The sequence below is a fragment of the Canis lupus genome, chromosome 6 (assembly GCF_003254725.2).
Source record: "Canis lupus dingo isolate Sandy chromosome 6, ASM325472v2, whole genome shotgun sequence".
NCBI lineage: Eukaryota > Metazoa > Chordata > Mammalia > Carnivora > Canidae > Canis > Canis lupus.
The window spans coordinates 26,121,662-26,142,690 of NC_064248.1; the positions used below are offsets into that span (position 1 = coordinate 26,121,662).

Here is a 21,029-nt window from a genome sequence, read left to right on the forward strand (position 1 = left end):
TTCAGCCACTGAGAGCTAGAATATTAAGAGACTGCTGACAAAGCAGGCAGTTAATTTTCAGTTGAAACTGCATTAAATAGAAACTATTTTCTTGCTCTGTGGAAGCATGTGAATTTTTTTAAAAAGCTGCTTGTTCTCCCCATTTGCAGGTTCTGTACAGAGTAATGAGATGTGTGACGGCTGCAAACCAAGTGTTTTTTTCTGAGGCTGTGTTGACAGCTGCTAATGAGTGTGTTGGTGTTTTGCTCGGCAGCTTGGATCCTAGCATGACTATACATTGTGACATGGTCATTACATATGGATTAGATCAACTGGAGAACTGCCAGACTTGCGGTACAGATTATATCATCTCAGTCTTGAATTTACTCACATTGGTATGTGAATTCTTTTATGTTGCTTTTTAATATGTTGTTTATTTAGGCCCTTAAATTTAAAATTAATGTGGAAGAAATGAAGGCTTTTTTTTTTTTATGAGAGCATTAATTAGTCTTATTTATATAATCTAGTTTGCTTTTGCTGTTACCTGTTTACTTTTAGTGTTTGAATTCAGTGTAGCTTTTATTCCTTTTTCTCTTTTTTTTCTTTTTTGATGAAACATTATCTTTCATATAAGACTACCTAGTATTCCTGATAAACATTATATGGGTATTTGATAGCTATTTTGAAAGACCTTGTTATGTTTTGTTTCCCATATGAAACTTGTTTTATAGTTTTTATTCCTAGCCATAAATATTCCCCTTCCTCTCCACCTTTTATTATGGACATTTTGAAGAATATTTTTTAAAAAAACAGAATAGTATAATGAATCTCTGTAATACTTAATACTGTTTCTATAAGGAGAAACACATGGTCCATCTGGTTTCATCTAGGCCTCTCTGATTCTCTGCCTCTTCTGGATTGTTTTAAAGCAAATTATAGGTGATAGTCTGCCGAACATTTCTGCCAAAGTTATGGCAGAATGTAACTTTCTTTACCAACGTTAAAAAAAAAAAAAAAAAAGCCATATTTAAGTGTAGATACGTGTATCCTATTTAGGTATCTAGACCTTTTACTATCACAATGTTAAGGCCTTAAAATATAATTTAGATCTATTACTTTTTTAATTAATAGTTTTCAGAGCAGCTTTTAGGTTCACAGGAAAATTTGAGCCTTAAGTACACAGTTCCTATACCCTCTTCCACAATAGTTTCCCTCATTATTAACATCTTCCTTTAGTGTGGTACATTTATTACAGTTGATGAGCCACATTGGCCTGTTACTAAACTGAGGTCCATAGTTTACCTTAGAGTTCATGTTCTGGATTGTACGTTCTGTGGGTTTCGGCAAATGAATAATGCCACATATTCATTATTCTAGTATCCTACAGAACAGTTTCACTGCTCTAAAAATCCCTTATGCTCTGCCTATTCATCCCTCCCGAATCCCGGGTAACTGCATATTTTTAATGTCTTCCTAGTTTTGCCTTTTCCAGAATGTCACATATTTGGGATCATATGGCTTGAAGCTGTGTCACATGGGCTTCTTTCAGTTAGTGTTACACATTTAATACACATTTAAGGCTCTTCCATGTCCTATTGTGTTTTGATAGCTCACTTCTTTTTATTCTTTTAGATTGTTGAACAGATAAATACAAAACTGCCATCATCATTTGTAGAAAAACTGTTCATACCATCATCGAAACTACTATTTTTGCGTTATCATAAAGAAAAGGAGGTAAGTAATGCACTGACAGAGACTTAGTAACTCCAGTCATTGAAGAGTTGACTCAAGTTGCTTTTACTAGGCTACATAAATGAAATGAAATGAGATGATAAATACTGGTTTTAAAACCATAGTGATTATAATGATTCACTTAACTTAGTCTTTATTGATTGTCAGATTGATGTGCCAGACATTCTTTTCAGATTTCCATAATTTGTTTTTATTAAGTTTGCTTTATTAAAATTTCATAAAACAAGCAACTATTTATAAAGTTACAAATTGAGAAATACTGTATATGTTACAAATTTCATTATTAGCTTCTCAGTCAGCTCTCAGATAAAACTACTACAGGCTTTCCAAGTAGATGGAGGAAAATTAATTTTAATAAATTGCCCTATTTATGTGTGTTTAATACTGGCTGTTTTTAAAAAATGGCCTTTTAAGAACTTTTAATTTAGAGGATCCTTTCTTTGTAATAAAGTCTTGAAGGTTTTTATTAACTTACTGACACGTGTAGGTTCCCTAATGTTGGTTTTTTTTTTTTTTTTAAATTGGGTCTTTAGTGTTCTAGACAGTAAATTTATCAATCTTAAAGTTGATTTGTGGGATCCCTGGGTGGCGTGGTGGTTTGGCACCTGCCTTTGGCCCAGGGCGCGATCCTGGAGACCCGGGATCGAATCCCACGTCGGGCTCCCGGTGCATGGAGCCTGCTTCTCCCTCTGCCTATGTCTCTGCCTCTCTCTCTCTCTCTGTGACTATCATAAATAAATAAATAAATAAATTAAAAAAAATTAAAAAAAAAGTTGATTTGTACCACATCATATAGTTAGTAATTTTATTTACCATGTAATTATCTCTTTTCTGAATTCTCTCTTTAAAGGTTGTTGCCGTAGCCCATGCTGTTTATCAAGCAGTGCTCAGCCTGAAGAATATTCCTGTTTTGGAGACTGCCTATAAATTAATTTTGGGGGAAATGACTTGTGCCCTAAACAACCTGCTACATAGTCTACAACTTCCTGATGCCTGCTCCGAAATAAAACATGAGGCTTTTAAAAATCATGTATTCAATGTAGACAATGCAAAATTTGTAGTTATATTTGACCTCAGTGCCCTAACTACAATTGGAAATGCCAAAAACTCCCTAATAGGGGTGAGTCTATACTTGGAGTGCTTTGTTTTATTCTCACTTAAGCCTCTCTTCATTGCATGTGTATCTGTGTTATTTACTACTGTTATCATGTCAGTGTTTCCAGAGTCACTGTAGAACACACGGCTATAAGTAGGACATGCCTGGATCATTAAAACTAACAGGAATATTTACTTGCCATTGTATTTCGTTTTCTCCTTCCTTTCCTTGACTACCCTTATAAGACATTTTAGGTTTGTTTTATTTTTAAGAAAATGTCTTTTATGAATTTGTATGTATTCTAGCATGCTTATAAAAAATTCGTCAACATTTTCCACAGCTCAGATTTGTATAGTTCTTTTAATATGCAGCTCCTTCTTCCCTGCTTTTCTCTTCACTAACGTTAGTGCTTACATATGGTCTTCCTTTTTGACTGCCTACTTTTCTCTAGGAATATTCATACATTCTTTCTTTATGGAAAAGAATAAAAATTTCTTTCCTTTAAGAAATTTGAAGTGATCTTGCTTTTGATTCGTAATTATTGCTTTGATTTATTTTCCTTTTTTGTTAGACTTTGCAGGATTGGAAGACATTACTTTTTTTTTTTTTTTTTAATTTTTATTTATTCATGATAGGCACACAGTGAGAGAGAGAGAGGCAGAGACACAGGCAGAGGGAGAAGCAGGCTCCATGCATCGGGAGCCCGACGTGGGATTCGATCCTGGATCTCCAGGATCCTGCCCTGGGCCAAAGGCAGGCGCCAAACCGCTGCGCCACCCAGGGATCCCGGAAGACATTACTTCTAATAAAAAATAATAGGATATAATTTAGGGACAAAGTTTTCTAAGAAAGAAGAGAGGGAAAAGTCAAGTCTTGATGTTTAGATTTGCATGCCCTCCTGATCAGATTGCCTTGTGTCACTTTACATGGAGCAGTTCCTCCCCTCACTGCTAGTCATGGCTGATGTTGGAAGGCTACAGTAAAGTGAACTCAGACCTTAAGATTTTGTTGTTAATGAATTCACATTGTATATAGATTTGAGGAAGTTTTTGTCTTGCAGTCTGGAAGCAGGGAGAGGAGATTAGGAAGCAGCAGTTAGGTGGAATGGAGTACATTAGTAGCAGAAGGAAAAGAGAAGGATGGGAAAGGCTTAAGAGTGGCAAGATGATGGGACTCCTGGGTAGATCAGCAGTTGAGCATCTGCCTTTGGCTCAGGGTGTGATCTTGGAGTCCCAGATCTAGTCCCGCATGGGGCTCCCTGCATGGAGCCTGCTTCTCCCTCTGCCTGTGTCTCTGCCTCTCTCTCTCTATGTCTCTCTCATGAATAAATAAATAAAATCTTAAAAAAAAAAAAAAGTGGCAAGATGTGTCTTTTTTCTCGTTGGACAGGGCACCTTGCCATGGTAGTCTATGGAAAATTGAGGAGATACAATCTAATACACTGGAGGGTACAGAGGATTTTGTTTAGGTCAGGAATCAGTAGACTATAATCTGTGGGTCAAATACAGCTCAATATTTATTTTTTCTCTTTTTAAGAAAATATCTTTATGATTTTTAATTCACTTATACAATTCACATTTAATGTGTACAGTTCAGGGACACCTTGATCAGTTGATGAAGTGTCAGACTCTCGATTTCAGTTCAGGTCATAATCTGAGCCACCCTGGCATCTTTGTCGTTTTAACTTTTAAAAATGTATACACATATTTTGAAGTGTATCTTGGAGGAGTCACACATTTGTGTTTTTTTTGTACATCATCAGATGTGGGCACTGTCTCCAACCGTCTTTGCCCTGCTGAGTAAGAATCTAATGATTGTGCACGGTGACCTGGCTGTTCACTTCCCTGCCATTCAGTATGCTGTGCTCTACACATTGTATTCTCATTGTACCAGGTACTGTACTGTACAGATACTTGTAAACAGTTTTTTTTTTCATTTTTATAGGGGAGGATGGTATAGATTTTTAAAAATATGTGTTGATTTTGGAGTTGCCTTTTTTTTTTTTTAATTAGAGATGAAAACATGATTTTTCTTTTGTTTTCCAGGCACGATCACTTTATATCTAGTAGTCTTAGTTCTTCATCCCCATCTCTGTTTGATGGAGCTGTAATCAGTACTGTAACTACAGCTACAAAAAAACATTTCTCAATTATACTGAATCTCCTGGGAATATTGCTTAAGAAAGATAATCTTAACCAGGACACAAGGTAACTAAATAATATTTCCTAATATTAAGTATTCTTAACTTTTATTAACTTAGCTACATAATTTGAGGATAAAAATCAAGATTTATGGAGGTGGTAGGGTAGAGCAGCTTCTTCGTTATGAAACACGTCAAAATATGGCTTTATTTAATCTGGGATTTCTTGTTCTTTCCCAAAAGAATGAAAAGAAACCTCCATACCCTACAATGTTTTGTAGAAGAATGTATCTATAGGGTTTTTTTTGTATTCTTTGCTACAACTTATGCTAGTTTGGGGAAGTTTTCTTAAAAGGCATACAACTTTTTGACAAAGGAATTTCTGTAGTTTCAGTTTTTGTTTCTTGTTAGTTGAGATATTTAAAGACATCAAAAGCAATGTAAGAAGAGATTTTTAAAAATTTTTCTTTTTTTAATGTAAAATCAACTGGATATTTTGTATTTCAGGAAACTGTTAATGACTTGGGCTTTGGAAGTGGCTGTTTTAATGAAGAAGTCCGAAACATATGCACCTTTATTCTCTCTTCCATCTTTCCATAAATTTTGCAAAGGACTTTTAGCCAACAGTAAGATTCTGTGATTTTTAAAAATTTTGTTAATCTGCACATAAAAGAGGTCTTTGGTAATGAAATAGTCACTTGAACATTTTTATAACATGAATAATTCCCACCTCAATGGCAGGTGCATAATCTGTCTTCACTTTTTCTTATTCTTAATATGGAAGTTGTTTTTAAATGATTGTCACATTTTTTTTAAGCTCATATGAATGTTTGTACATTCCGTATACTTTTAAAATTTCTTTCAGAAAAAGGTTGGGGTGAAGAATAGTGACTTTAAGTGATTTGTTGAATGTGTCATTTTCTCGAATATTACTGCCAGTGAGGGTTCTAGGTGGTGCAGGGCCTAGTCCACAGGAGGCATTTACTGTTTGTTGAATAAGTGAATGGGTTCGGGATGTTCAGACATACTGGCATATGATTTCTTTTGGCGAGCTGAAAGTGTCTTTTAATTTTCAATAGCTCTTGTTGAAGATGTGAATATCTGTCTGCAAGCATGCAGCAGTCTACATGCTTTGTCCTCTTCTTTGCCGGACGATCTTTTACAGAGGTATGAACTAAAGATCTTATCTTCTGATTCTGGTCTTAATAACTTGGAACTGTTGCCACAATTATATTATCTGTTTCATTTTTTCATAGGTGTGTTGATGTTTGCCGTGTTCAACTTGTCCATAGTGGAACTCGTATTCGACAAGCATTTGGAAAGCTGTTGAAGTCGATTCCTTTAGATGTTGTCTTGAGGTATAACAATTGTGTTGGAACAAATACATCCCACTATTTTAACTGCCCAGTAGTCCTTTAGTTTGAAGGTACAAATTGCCTATTAGTGAATTAATATCACATCTTCTATGGCACTTCTCAGTGATTGAAGAGCTGTCACAGGATCAAATTGTGAGTCTAGAAGAAAGTAACAAAGTTTTTTATGTTTTATAAACTTAGAAGTTTATGATAAGCACTGAAAAATTTATATATATGGTGCTGAAATGTGTCTCATTAGTTATTTGAAAAACGCAACTGTAATCTTTATTTTTACATTAATTTCCAATTTGTAACAACATCTCTATTTTATGTTTATTTTTTATTTTTTATTTCTATATTTAGTTAGCAAGGAAATAGCCTATTTGTAGTATGAAGTAATCTTTTAACTAAAACATTTTGTGTAACAGTGACTTTATTTTCTATCTACAGCAATAACAATCACACAGAAATTCAAGAAATTTCTTTAGCGTTAAGAAGTCACATGAGCAAAGCACCAAGTAACACATTCCATCCACAAGATTTCTCTGATGTTATTAGTTTTATTTTGTATGGGAATTCTCACAGAACAGGGTAAGGTTTTCTTTGACTCCTTCATGTGGGAAAGTAACTTAAAAATACTTGAATATTTTGACCTTACACCCATTTTGAGGAGAAAATATGTCAGGAGTGGCAGAGTAGAAAGAGATATCTTTTCAAATGGGTTAATTTTATTTTCAGCAGTAGGAAGAATTGCTTTGAAGATAGTATCTGAAGAAGCAGAAATGGGCTTTGAGAATGGAGTGATGAAATGTGTTTGACAGTTAACTGCTCTGACCTAGTCATGAATGCTTTGGGGAGAGGCCTGGGAACCTAGACATTCTGCAGATGCTTAGTTGCAGTGAATGTTTTATCCCAATAGCCATTTACCCCTAATAACCTATCCACACTATACCTCATCCTGTTTTAACTGTAAAAGACTTCCTCACAATGAAAGGTATGGATATAATAATTCTCAGTATTAAAGGTTTTGCCTTTTTAAAGTAGGAAAAATTGTAGTCCCTTTCTCCTATTCCCTTGGAAAAAAACTTATTATTATTATTTTTTTAATGAAGTTGTCATTGTTAAATATGAAACTGCTTTTCCCAGGAAGGACAATTGGTTAGAAAGATTGTTCTATAGCTGCCAGAGACTGGATAAGCGTGACCAATCAACAATTCCCCGAAATCTTCTAAAGACAGATGCCGTCCTTTGGCAGTGGGCTATTTGGGAGGCAGCACAGTTCACTGTCCTCTCTAAGTTGAGAACCCCATTGGGCAGAGCTCAGGATACCTTCCAGACCATTGAAGGTAATCAGCTCTTTGTGCTTTTTCAACCTTTGTAATACAAATACTTTCAAAACCTTATTATAGTAAGAAATAATTATCTTTGTTAACACAAAAATTTGAGAGTATATGCTTTGTTTTTCTTTAGTACTCTGTCAGCCTTTCAGGTACTATTTGTTAGAATAAACTTTCATTGAACAATTATGTTGACGACAACATGGTTGTCTACTTTTGTTCAAGAACTCGGGGATTTGTATAGGGAAAACATCTTTTCCCCTAAAATAAAAGATCTTTCCTGTTGGGAGTTTTGTTTTTAAATGATGGAAATACAACACTTGATAATTGTGAATTTGTGAAATTATCTCAATTTCTAGAATCTTTAAAGATTTCTTTTAAATTTGGAATGCTGTCTTTGCTTTAAGGTATCATTAGAAGTCTCGCAGCTCACACGTTAAACCCTGATCAAGATGTTAGTCAGTGGACAACTGCAGACAATGATGAAGGCCACAGTAGCAACCAGCTTAGACTTGTTCTTCTTCTGCAGTACCTGGAAAATCTGGAGAAGTTAATGTATAATGCATATGAGGGGTGCGCTAATGCATTAACATCACCTCCCAAGGTTAGTTTCAGTGGGCTGAGCATTGCTTCGTAGCAGTTTCATGGGCAAGCCTGGCAGTGCGTGCAGAGCTGAAATTACAATACTCTTGTATATTTGAGACATCTAGCTAGAATCTTAACCAATCCTGAGCTGTTCTTTTTCTTTATTCTAAAGGTCATTAGGACTTTTTTTTATACTAATCGCCAAACTTGCCAAGACTGGCTGACACGGATCCGACTCTCCATTATGAGAGTTGGATTGTTGGCAGGCCAGCCTGCTGTGACAGTGAGACATGGCTTTGACTTGCTTACTGAAATGAAGACAAATCTATCTCAGGTAAAGTCTATTAGGAATTAATTTTAAATCTGTTGATTAGAAAATTTTGAGCTTAATTCCTTTATGTGATTTAATCTATAGATGAAATATTAAAATTTCTATTCATTCAAAATTTCTATTTCAAAGATTTTGATTCAGTATTTTGTAAAAGCAGTAACTTCCAAAATCACCTATTCATATTTTCTACTTAGAACACTGTCAAAATATATATTACTTATGTTTAAGAAGCTGGAACTTTATAGGTAATTCTTAGAAATTTGTAGAAGAAATCTCATCATAATTATTTTTAAAGATTTTATTTATTTATTTGAGAGATTGAGGGAATGAGTAGGGGGTGGGGCAGAGGGAGAAGCCTGGGATCACGACCTGTGCCAAAGGCAGATGCTTAACTGACTGAGCCAGGTACCCGCATCATAAATTTTAATAACTGTATAACGTATAGGAAAGTGTATATAATTTATAATGTATGCAAAATATATGTAATAATGTTATAATATGTGGGGAAAGTGCTGGCTTATAAATGGATTCAATAAGTGGAATCCAAAAATAGCAAATGTTTATTAATTAGACATAGTATTGGGCAGCCTGGGTGGCTCAGCAGTTTAGCACTGCCTTCAGCCCAAGGCGAGATCCTAGAGACCCAGGATCAAGTCCCACATCAAGCTTCCTGCATGCAGCCTGCTTCTCTCTCTCTCTCTCTCTCTCTCTTTCTCTCTGTCTCTCATGAATAAATAAATAAAATCTTTAAAAAATAGACACAGTATCAATAAGCAGTATTCAGACAAATTAATCCTCTTTTAATCCATGGTTATTTATATTTAATTTTTGCTTTATATTTATTTCATAGGTTACTCCTACAGATACCACAGTTTAAATGTTTGGGTGACTTTTTTAAGTTCAAGTCTTTGTAAAGACTGACACCCGTGCTGTTAAGGGTGTGTCAGTTACCTTGTAGACACATTATAGGTAAAATTTCAAGAATTCTAAGCTAATAACGTAATATCGTTGTTGTAAAAATAATTATTAAGTATATTTGCCTTTAAGTGGGCTTAGATTGTGATCAGTAGTTGTCAATTTTTAATAGATATTTGAATTTTAATGCTATTCAGGTCTATGATTAACTTTTCTGAATGAACTTTCAGGGGAGTGAATTGGAAGTAACCATCATGATGGTGGTAGAAGCACTGTGCGAGCTTCATTGTCCTGAAGCTATACAGGGAATTGCTGTGTGGTCCTCTTCCGTTGTTGGAAAGAATCTTCTCTGGATAAATTCAGTGGCCCAACAGGCAGAAGGGAGGTAAGTAGAATGGAAGGAAATAGATGATAGGATGTCTTTATAGTTAAATCTTTTGTATTCCTGGCTAACATTGTTGTTAAGTGTTAGAACAGCTTTCTTCAGTTTCAGCAATTGAAACTTGTTTAAGTGACTTTCCAAGGAGTCATCTTCCGTCTGTTCTTTAATTACCAGGCAAACTTAGATGCCTCTCATTTATGGATTAGTAAGAAATCTTCCTTAAAATAAGATCTGCCAATTACTTGTTTTATAAATATTTTTTTCTTTTTTAGAGAGGGAGCAGGGAAGAGGGACAGAGGGAAGAGGAGAGAGAGAATCCCAAGCAGACTCCATGCCTAGCACAGAGCCCGGATGAGGGGCTCGAGCTCATAACCATGAGATCATGGCTTGAGCCTAAATCAAGAGTCAGCCTCTTAACTGACTGAACCACGAAGCACTCCCTAGTCATTTTATAAATATTTTTGAACTTGATCCTTAATCAATAACCTTTCGTGTCAGAGTCTGGTACAAACTACCCTTTATGGCTAGAGTACTTGCTCATTAGCCCTGTGCACTCAGCATTTAAACCCATTTGAGGGATCCCTGGGTGGCGCAGCGGTTTGGCGCCTGCCTTTGGCCCAGGGCGCGATCCTGGAGACCCGGGATCGAATCCCACATCAGGCTCCCGGTGCATGGAGCCTGCTTCTCCCTCTGCCTGTGTCTCTGCCTCTCTCTCTCTCTGTGACTATCATAAATAAATAAAAACTTAAAAAAATTAAAAAAAAAATAAACCCATTTGATTTCTCTAGGTAAATGAACATGACCATAATAGTCTTTATATATTTATTTTTTAATTTTTTTTTTTTTTTTAATGATAGTCACACACACAGAGAGAGAGAGAGAGAGAGAGGCAGAGACATAGGCAGAGGGAGAAGCAGACTCCATGCACCAGGAGCCCAACGTGGGATTCGATCCCAGGTCTCCAGGATCGCACCCTGGGCCAAAGGCAGGCGCTAAACCGGTGCGCCACCCTGCGCCACCCAGGCAGGCGCTAAACCGCTGCGCCACCCAGTCTTTATATATTTATGTCAGTTTTACCAAATCTAGAAAATGTAGGAAAAATAAAGAACTGCTCATAATTCCATCTGCCATTGATAACTGTTAGTTTTGGTGTACATGCCTTTTTAGTTTTTTTTTTCCTTTCACATACAGTCTCTCCCCACTTTTCCCAGAAATAGCTGTGTTTCTGTTGGTTACCTCATTTTGCTTTTGTCACTCAGCAATATTTTAAAAAATATTTTGCTATGTTAAACATTCTATAGTGTTATTTTTAATGACACAGTTGTATTTTTTGTGAGTGTGCCATAACTTAACATTCCTTATTCTTGGACAGTAAGGTTAGTTTTGATATTTTTTACTAATCTTAATGCACTATGGCACTTAACTCTTTATAGTTTACAGTTGTGTTTATTTTCTTTGAATTGACTCCTACAAGTTGGTTTACTAGAAGAAAGGCTACAGACCATAAGGCTTATGATACATTCCATTGCTAAGTTACTGTACAGAAAAGTGTTTCCAATTTATATCCTTAACAATAGAATACTAGGGGCACCTGGATGGCTCAGTGGTTGAGCATCTGCCTTCGGAGCACGAGAATCACACCCTGAGCTGAAGGCAGACCCTCAACCTCTGAGCCACCCAGGTACCCCTATGAACTCTTTTTTTTTTTTTTTTTTAATTTATTCTCCTACTTAGCCTTTGTGTACCCTGCGAGCAGGTACTTCATATTTTCTGTTATACTGCCTCTTTAAAAAAAGATTTTATTTATTTAAATAAAGACTTTGAATTTTCATTACAGGTTTGAAAAGGCCTCTGTGGAGTACCAGGAGCACTTGTGTGCCATGACGGGTGTCGATTGCTGCATCTCCAGCTTCGACAAATCTGTTCTCACGTTAGCCAACACCGGGCGTAATAGCGCCAGCCCCAAACATTCTCTGAATGGTGAGGATCCAGAATTTAAACAGTTACAGCCAGATAGTTTGTACTGATGATCTTACTTTTATATTTTTAGATTTCTTTGCTCTTCAAAACATTTTAAACTGCCCTGGATATCTCTCTCTGTTTTATAAAATATATTCACTCAGGTGAATCCAGAAAAACGGTGCTGTCCAAGCCAACTGACTCTTCCCCTGAGGTCATAAATTATTTGGGAAATAAAGCCTGTGAGTGCTACATCTCGATTGCCGACTGGGCGGCCGTACAGGAGTGGCAGAATGCCGTCCACGACCTGAAGAAGACAACCAGCAGCACTTCTCTCAATCTGAAAGCTGATTTCAACTACATCAAGTAAGGACTTTTTTCAGTTAAATGAATTTTCAGTGGCTTTAAAGTCTTCCTCTGTGGCAGAAAAATATTTAAAATTGCTCATAGCTACTATTTTGTGAGATATTTGAAGTTCTAAAAATACTGCTGAGAATGACCACAATGAGAAACCAACATTAGAGGTGAGGAAGGTATTTGTGCAGCTGGAAAACGGTCTTCTCCCTGCTGAAACAGTCATTTGATATTGATTCTTAAAGCTTACAAAATATAAAGAGAAATTTGTTACTGTTTTAGAAAGGGTCACGTTTGGTGACTGGTTTATTTGTTCTAAAGAGGGCAGAATGTATGAGCATTTGTAAATTAAATTCCCTTTCTTGTCTTTTTCTTCTCCTTGTTCCTCTGCTCATCTACTAATCCCTTAATTAGAAAAAAGTGTACTGGGGATGCCTGGCTGGCTCAGTTGGTAGAGTATGCGACTCTTGATCTTGGGGTCAAGAGTTCAAGTCCCACATTGGATATAGAGATTACTGAAATATTAAAATTAAAGAAAACTCCAAAAAGTATGTAGTGAATTTAATCCCTTAATTCAAAATTTGTGTACCCCTAAGGGGCTGGGATACAGGGGTCATTAATAGTCCTTCCCATTGAGAAGCTGACCTTCTAGAGAGCAAATATGTTAATGGGTAATTTCTCCTCTGAGTATGTACTGTGTGCCAGTCAGCGGGGTGCAGCATTTCATGAAACAAATTCTGACCCTTGAGGAGCTCCTTTCTTGAAAAACACACCGACAAGGTTGGGAACGCCATCAGCATGACATTTGAGCAAAGACTTGAAAAAACAGATCTGATAAAAGCATAATGGAAATGCCCTAGAGGCCACTGTTAACTGAAGCAGAGTGAATAATAAGAGGTAAGGGTAGAAGGTAGATGAGAACTATGAGAAGGACTTTTGACTCCTAATAAGATAGAAAGTTGTAGATGAGATTTGAACAAGAAGCATGTCATGATCTGACTTCCTGGTTCACTCTGCTGTGTTGTGAAGAGGTGGATGGCAGGGGTGTTCCCATGTAGACCATTAATCTGTGGGACAAAGGTAGAGGGGGAAAATAGACACTATTAAAGTAGGAGCACAGAGAACAAGGAGGTGTGTTTAAGGTGCATATGAAACATGCAGAGGAGATTGTTTCATAAGGAGTTAAGAATTGGATTTTGAACAAAGGAGAAAAGTCTAAGCTAGAGAACGATTTGGGGGAATCACTAGCATGTAGGTGACAGTAAAAAGCCCTCTTTTCCCTCTCTACTCCAGAGCCTATGTAAGCCACAAAATTATACATAAAGCTCTGGGTGTGGGTAAATGCAAAGTAAAGAGGGCCAGGGTCAGAATCTTTACCAGCATCTTTGGTTTAGGAGGGGAGAGGAAACCATGGATAAAAACAAAGACAGTGAGGAAGGAAGAGATGTAAGAGAACCAGACTCGGGTAAGAGAACTAGACTCCGGTAGTCAGTCTTGTCAGAAGCTCCAGAGACTGCACACAAGAAAAGCTTTGTAGAGCGAGGAGAAGCAGTCACGTTGATACTATGGAGTGAAGAAACTTGTCCTAACTTAGTTAGATACGAAAGCTTTTGATTTTCTACTTGAGTAGAAGTAGATTTTCTACCTGGATTAGACTACTTGGATAGTGAGTTTTTCATGAAGCCAGTGAGAGGAAACTGTGGCTGGAGGAGAATGTTGTATATTTACTTGAAGTATTGGAGAGATTAAGTGTTCTTTTAAGCTCAGGGGAAGGAGTGACTAGAAAGCAGAGTTGAAGAAACATGATACTGTTGATTGAAGGATTAACTGGGCTCCACCTCTTCGCACCCAAGGAAAGCAGTTTGATATACACAGAGTTTTGGAAGTGGGTAGATGATGGATTAAGGGTAAGAAGAGAGGAAATGAAAGCCTGTGGGGCTCTGTGGGTGTTTGTGTGTATTTTGAGGAGTCAGTCATTAGCTGAGTGTGTGAAGACATTGTAGAGCCTAGTGGAGATACAGGGAACCTGCCACTAGAGAAGACTCAGACCCCATACTGGCAGGAATGATAAGGATATTTCATCAAACCTGGCAGTTCATCAGTTGGGCTCACAATGAGAGGCATATGGTTATCTTGGTCCAGGCTTGGAGCTTATAAGGGGGAGGCAGATGCAGTCATTGATGTCCTGTTCCAGTGCTGGATTCAGGCTGCATTATAAGAGAGGGGACAGGAAAAGAGAGATTGAGAAACTGGAAAGGGACAGGAACTGTGAAAGCGACAGGAAAAGAGAGATTGAGAAACTGAGTTATCTTCTTGGTTGGAAAGCTGCTGTAATAGGAATGGGAACAGAGTGAGTGATCTGAAAGTAGCAATAGTAGAGAGCTAGGAAAAGACCTCGTGTCTTAGCATTGATGCTACAGGACTAAAGGCGTTTCAGAGGTACCACAACTTTCAGATGACATAAGGAAATGGAAAGGAAGAGTTATTTGAAAGAAGAGAAACAGCCTTCATGAAACATGTAGGAGAAGGGAGAGAAGGAGGGAGGCCAGCAGTGACAGGAGGCAAGATGAGGATGGAAGGCTGAGATAGGACAGGATAGGACAGGAGCCCTCCAGGGGCCTGGGCTTTAAGTGGGGGATGGGACCACATAGTGAATTTAGAGCTAGCTTGGGGCGAATCAGATGTTGGCATTGCCCTGCCAGAGGTCTTTCAGTTTGTCGGATGGGACCCAGGGATAATAGGCTACAAAAACAGGAAGGAAACATGGAAGGTAAGTATGCTAAACTGGATGAATGACTATTGCTGTGGCTTTCTGGTTTGCCACTCCAATTTTAGTGCTAATTATTATTTTTTTAAGATTTTAATTATTTATTCATGAGAGACCAGAGAGAGAGAGAGCATGCCAGAGACACAGGCAGAGGGAGAAGCAGGCTCCATGCAGGGAGCCCAATGCCCAGGTCTCCAGGATCACACCCCAGGCTGAAGGCAGGGCCAAACCCTGGAGCCACTGGGCTGCCCATTTTAGTGCTTATTAAACTGGTAGTCGCCTCTTCAAAATAGAAATAAGGGGATCCCTGGGTGGCTCAGAGGTTTAGCGCACCGCACGCCTTTGGCCCAGGGCGCGATCCTGGACTCCCGGGATCGACTCCCGGGATCGAGTGCCGTGTCAGGCTCCTGACATGGAGCCTGCTTCTCCCTCTGCCTGTGTCTCTGCGTCTCTCTCTTTCTCTCTATCATGAATAAATAATTAAATAAAATCTTAAAAAACAAACAAACAAAAAAAACAAAATAGAAATGATGGCCCACGTGGAAAGAACTTCAAGAGAATGCTGTGTAACTGTGCTTTTTCTAGAATTCTTTTTTTTAATGATGCCACAGACTGCATAGGTGTGATACAAACTAACTGGTATTCTAATTACAGATCACTAAGCAGTTTTGAATCTGGAGAATTTGTTGAATGTACTGAGCAATTAGAATTGTTACCAGGAGAAAATATCAATCTACTTGCTGGAGGATCAAAAGAGAAAATAGGTATTTGAAATAATAATCTTAGGGTTATGTGTTTTATAGACAAGTTGTTCAAAATGTTTAGTATTTTACTGAAAAAAACTGGAAGTTTTTGTACATTTAATTTGGGGCAGAATCCCGCGTGAAGGAACACACTTAGGGCTGTTTTACTTATATTTGATTTGGCAAATGAAAACAGTTTCAAGTAAAATTAAACTGAAAAAAGCTATTGTAAAACTTTGGGATTTATCTAGCCACGTTTGAAAAAGTTTAGTGTTTAAGTGAAGTATTTTTCTTGACCTCTTAATGTGGTTTGTTAACTTCCACACCACAACTAGAACATTCTGTAAAATATTACACTAAATTTAGTACTGTGAGTAGTTTGTGTGTTAGCATTGAGTTGCTAGATTCAGTAAGATTTGCCCCTTTAAATGTAGGTTGGTTTACTGATTTTTTGAACTTTGGAAATCAGCTGTTGTGAGGCAGGTCTGAAATACAATTTCAGTTGTGGACTCTTAATTTTTATGTAGCTATCAGAAATGCTTAATCATAGTTTTCAGCTGCCTGAACTTAAATATGAAAGAATGTATTCATTGGCTATAACTTTTTTTTTTTTTTTTTTTTTTGGCTATAACTTTTTAATACTGGCAAAATGTCTTATCAGTCTTACGCATTAAAAGCAAATTGACTTAATGGAATTTATTTAACTTCTGTAGATATGAAGAAACTGCTTCCTAACATGTTAAGTCCAGATCCAAGGGAACTTCAGAAATCCATTGAAGTTCAGTTGTTGAGAAGTTCTGTTTGTTTGGCAACTGCTTTAAACCACATAGAACAAGATCAGAAGTGGCAGTCCATAACTGAGTAAGTTTAATCCTGAAGAAGATAATTTGCACTCTATATACCATATGATAAATGTATGTACTGTGGATGAGTCATTTACCAGATTGCTACAGTGTTAGTCATGATAGCTTCATTTTAGTTGTAGAGGTCATATGATAAGCTAATGTCAGTTGGCAACATATATAGAGTTGAAACTAAATAAACTGTAGAAATCCCCAGAAGTGTGTCTTGACTTGCTTATGTCACTTTACTAAAGGATGGGCAGCTCCTTTTTCTTTCTCCTGCTTGGATGCCACTATGGTAGCATCTTGCCAAACTACCTCATCCCTTCAGTGATTACACATGATGGAAAATCTCATTTATTAATTGACAGTAAATATTTTGTTTCAGAAACATGGTGAAGTACTTGAAGCAAACCTCCCGCATAGCTATCGGACCACTGAGACTTTCTACTTTAACAGTTTCACAGTCTCTGCCAGTTCTCAGTACCTTACAGCTGTATTGCTCTTCTGCTTTGGAGAACACAGTTTCTAACAGACTTTCAACAGAGGTGTGTATTTGTGTATTCTTATCAGGCTATTCTGAACATTAATAGGCATTCGTGTAGAATTTTTGTTTTTTAAAGATTTTATTTATTTATTTATTTATTTATTTATTTATTTATTTATTTATTTATGATTTTATTTATTCATGAAAGACACACAGAGGGGCAGAGACACAGGCAGAGAGAGAAGCAGGCTCCATGCAGGGAGCCCAGTGTGGGACTCGATCCCAGGACTCTAGGATCACACCCTGGGCCAAATGGAGGCAGTCGACCTCTGAGCCACCCAGGCGTCCCATTTTATTTATTTATTTGAGAGAGCACACACACATGGAGAAGGATCAGAGGGAGAGAATCTCAGGCAGAGTCCCCACTGATCTTGAAGCCCAGTGTGGGGCTCGAGCCCAAGACCTGTGAGATCATGACCTGAGCCCAAACCAAGAGTCAGACACCTAACTGACTGAGCCACCCAGGCGCCTGCCTTAAGACCTTATTGAATTTTTAAAGTAGCATTTGTAGCATTTAATGGACAAGGTAGTAAATTCCGAAATCTAAAATGCCGTTTTCAGGCACAATTTTATTTGAGAAATGTGTGAGGCAGATGAAGGAACCTAGGTTACATCATTTCAAGGATGGCTAATTGCTTAATTTTTTTTCTTTTCTTTTCAGAAGTGTTGGCGTATATAGATATATTTCCATTGACAGGTGTTGTAAATTTTAGATTTGATTAAAACAGAGACACTCTCAGGGGCATGTGGCTGGCTCAGTTGGTAGAGCATTGACTCTTGATCTCAGGGTCATGAGTTCAAGCCCCACATTGGGCAAAGATCTTACTTAGAAAAGTTAATAATGAGGACACCTCATTCTCCTCCCATACAGGCTAAAGTTTAACCAAAGATGAGCCCTTCCCTGGAGAATTATAATCTTTGAGAAACTGTTTATAAAACAGTTTTGTGTTTTTCTGTAATTCAATTTCTGCTTTGTAGCGAATAGACTATTTTTTATAAAAATGTTCTTTATTGATAAATTGGACTTGATAATCCTTTTTTTTCTTTTGCATAGCAAAGATTTTGCTCTTAGTGTGTCTTAGAGTGTGTTCCCTCTTGTGTTAGAAGATACAGTGAAGGGGCGCCTGGGTGGCTCAGTGGTTGAGTGCCTTTGGCTCTGGTCAAGATCCCAGGGTCCTGGGATCGAGTTTCAGGTGAGGCTCACTGCAGGGAGCCTGCTTCTTTGTCGCCTATGCCTCTGCCTCTCTCTTTCTCTGTGTCTCTCATGAATAAAAAATCTAAAAAAAAAAATACTTAAGAAAATATAGTGAATAAAGAAGAGAGTTTGATAAATAAGCCTGGAATAGCTGGCTTATGGGGGATGCAGCTTACCTTAATCTACAGTCATGTAAGGAGCTATTTACATTAAGCAGTTTTGTTTTTTCTCTGGCAGGATTGTCTTATTCCACTCTTCAGTGAAGCCCTGCGTTCATGTAAACAGCATGATGTGAGGCCATGGATGCAGGCATTAAGATATACCATGTACCAGAGTCAGTTGTTGGAGAAGATAAAAGGTAATTAGGTTTTTTTTAATAGTTTTGATTGAGATAAAATTTATACATTTTAATTGTACAGTTCCATGAGTTTTGTTACATCTTCCTTCACCAGTGCAACCACCAATCAAATCAAGTTACAGAAAATTTATCTTACCCCAAAAGGTTTCCTTATGCCTCTTCCCAGTCACCTCTCCCATCTTTCCTGTCCTGGACAATCACTGATTTGTTTTCTATCACTGTAGATTAGACATGTCTTTACTAAAGTTTTATATAAATATAGTCATATAGCTCTCTGTGTCAGGCTTGTTTTGCTCAGCATTTTATTTTTAAGATTCCTCATTGTTGTGTGTAGTAGTACTATGATCCTGCTTGTTGTTGAGTACTGCCCATTCTATGGATATACCATAATTTATTTCTGGGTCTTTTGGTAGATATTGGAGTTATTTTAAAATTAGGACTATAATGTATAAAACTGCTATGAAATTCATATACAGGTCTCTGGGTGAACGGTTATTTGTGTTTCTCTTGACTAAATGCCTACAAGTGCAGTTAGTGGGTCACAGAGTTTAACATTAAAAATGTTTGACATTTTCTTAGAAAGTATTTGTACATTTCTTCTGACATCTACATCCTTGGTAGTGTTGGTCTTTAATTTTAGTCACTGGCACCAGTGTATAATATTATCTCATTGTGGTTTTATTTGCATTTTCCTGGTGATTAATGAGATTGAGCATCTTTTCATTTGCATAGTGGCCATTGTATATCTTGCTTTGTTAAGTGTTCAAATCATGCCCATTTTTAATCAAGTTGTAGACTTGTTTGTTTATTCTGGATACAAGTTCTTTGTCAGAAACAACGTACTTTAAATGTTAAGTTTTAAATGCTCCAAATGAATAGTTAGGGAAATAGTATTTTTTTAATTGGGAAATAGTATTTGTATAAATATCAGTTAAGTCTTTTTTAACTAGGTCTCATTTTTAAGAAAGAAATGTCTTTCTTGTTAAAGGGAATTAGCAATTTATTGCTTAAAAATAGAAAAGTTGCCAGAATTCTGTAGAATTTTCATTGAAAACTTGGTAGCTAAGGTTACTGAATACATTGGTGTATTAAATTTCAAGTAAGGAGGATGCCTGGGTAGTTCAGTGGTTGAGCGTCTGCTTTCATTCACTTGGGTGGTTCAGTGGTTGAGCATCTATCTGCCTTTGGTTCAGGGCGTGATCTCAGAGTCCCGATATCAAATCCCACATCGGGTTTCCTGTGTGGAGTCTGCTTCTCCCTCTGCCTGTGTCTCTGCCTCTCTCTCTGTGTGTCTCATGAATAAATAAATAAAATCTTTAAAAAATAAATTTCAAGTAAGATTTTGCTAGGGTATGGACTTGCATTGCTGAGTGATTACTGGAAACTGGGACTCACCTGGATCCTCATTGCCATATACACTTGGGTTGGATCGTTAGTCCAGCATTTGCAAATGGTAGGAACTTAGGGCAAGTCAGTAAACTTCTGTGTCACTTTTCCTTTTTGGTTATGAGTATTGCCTTGCTCAGGAGATTTTTTTTTTTTTTTTTTTGGTAAGGATTGTAGGAAATGAGACAAGGCATATAAAAGCCGTAGCACAGAGCATACCATATAATAGGACTACAAATATCATTTTCTTTCTCATCCTTCTCTTATTGAACAAGTTTTAAACTTTGGAATAAAAGGTCAGTAACCCAGGGGTTATAGTTGGAGACAGAACTCTACTTCTCAATTTTTTTTTCTTTCTTTAGCAAGTGCTTATGAAGTGTGTGCTTTGTGCCAGGTATTGTGCTCGAAGTTGGGATGTAACAGTGAATGAACAAGGCAAGCCTGTTTCTGGATTCTAAAGTCTAGTAGGGAAAACTGACATCAAACAAGGGCCAGCAATAAGATGTGCTGAATGGAAATACATGTGTATGATGCTAAAAGAACCGACAGCAAGGGCACCAATTTAATCCTAGGAATCAGAAAAGGATTTGGGGAGGAAGTAATATTTAAGCTGATACCTGAGGAAGTTGGGGATGAGAAGGAAGGCAGTTGGGGAAAACAAGTGAAGACCACTTGCAATAATGAAAGATTCATAGGTGACTCAGTTTGCCTAAAGGAGAGTGGGAAGAGAGGAAGCGGAAGGAGATGGAGATTGGGATGAAATGCAAGCCATCGGTGCCTTTCAAGGCAAGTTCAGGAGTTGAGGTTTTGTCGGAGGGGCAGTGGGAAGCCATTAAAGGGAAGTTAAACTGTAAGATGATTTCAGGTGCAGGTTAGTGAATGGACTAGAAGAGGATGGCAGGGCAGATAGATCAGTTAGGCTGAAGTTGCTGCTAAAGGTAGCCAAGGTAGTGGCAGTAGAGATTGAAAAAAAAATTAGAAAAGATAGGAGGGCTGCAAGTAAAGT

At 37.4% G+C, this 21,029-nt stretch overlaps 1 protein-coding gene across 1 annotated transcript in view; it reads left to right on the forward strand.

Moving 5' to 3' along the window:
* SMG1 (SMG1 nonsense mediated mRNA decay associated PI3K related kinase) overlaps nucleotides 1–21,029 on the forward strand; it is a 107,288-nt gene that overhangs the window by 43,912 nt on the left and 42,347 nt on the right. The window contains 19 exon segments of the mRNA XM_025416403.3: nucleotides 150–374; nucleotides 1,612–1,713; nucleotides 2,582–2,851; nucleotides 4,590–4,720; nucleotides 4,873–5,034; nucleotides 5,475–5,593; nucleotides 6,047–6,134; nucleotides 6,224–6,325; nucleotides 6,773–6,913; nucleotides 7,469–7,668; nucleotides 8,067–8,263; nucleotides 8,417–8,578; nucleotides 9,721–9,875; nucleotides 11,710–11,852; nucleotides 11,996–12,197; nucleotides 15,607–15,716; nucleotides 16,409–16,556; nucleotides 16,926–17,085; nucleotides 18,517–18,637. Of these exon segments, the coding sequence (XP_025272188.1) occupies nucleotides 150–374; nucleotides 1,612–1,713; nucleotides 2,582–2,851; nucleotides 4,590–4,720; nucleotides 4,873–5,034; nucleotides 5,475–5,593; nucleotides 6,047–6,134; nucleotides 6,224–6,325; nucleotides 6,773–6,913; nucleotides 7,469–7,668; nucleotides 8,067–8,263; nucleotides 8,417–8,578; nucleotides 9,721–9,875; nucleotides 11,710–11,852; nucleotides 11,996–12,197; nucleotides 15,607–15,716; nucleotides 16,409–16,556; nucleotides 16,926–17,085; nucleotides 18,517–18,637 (2,938 nt within the window).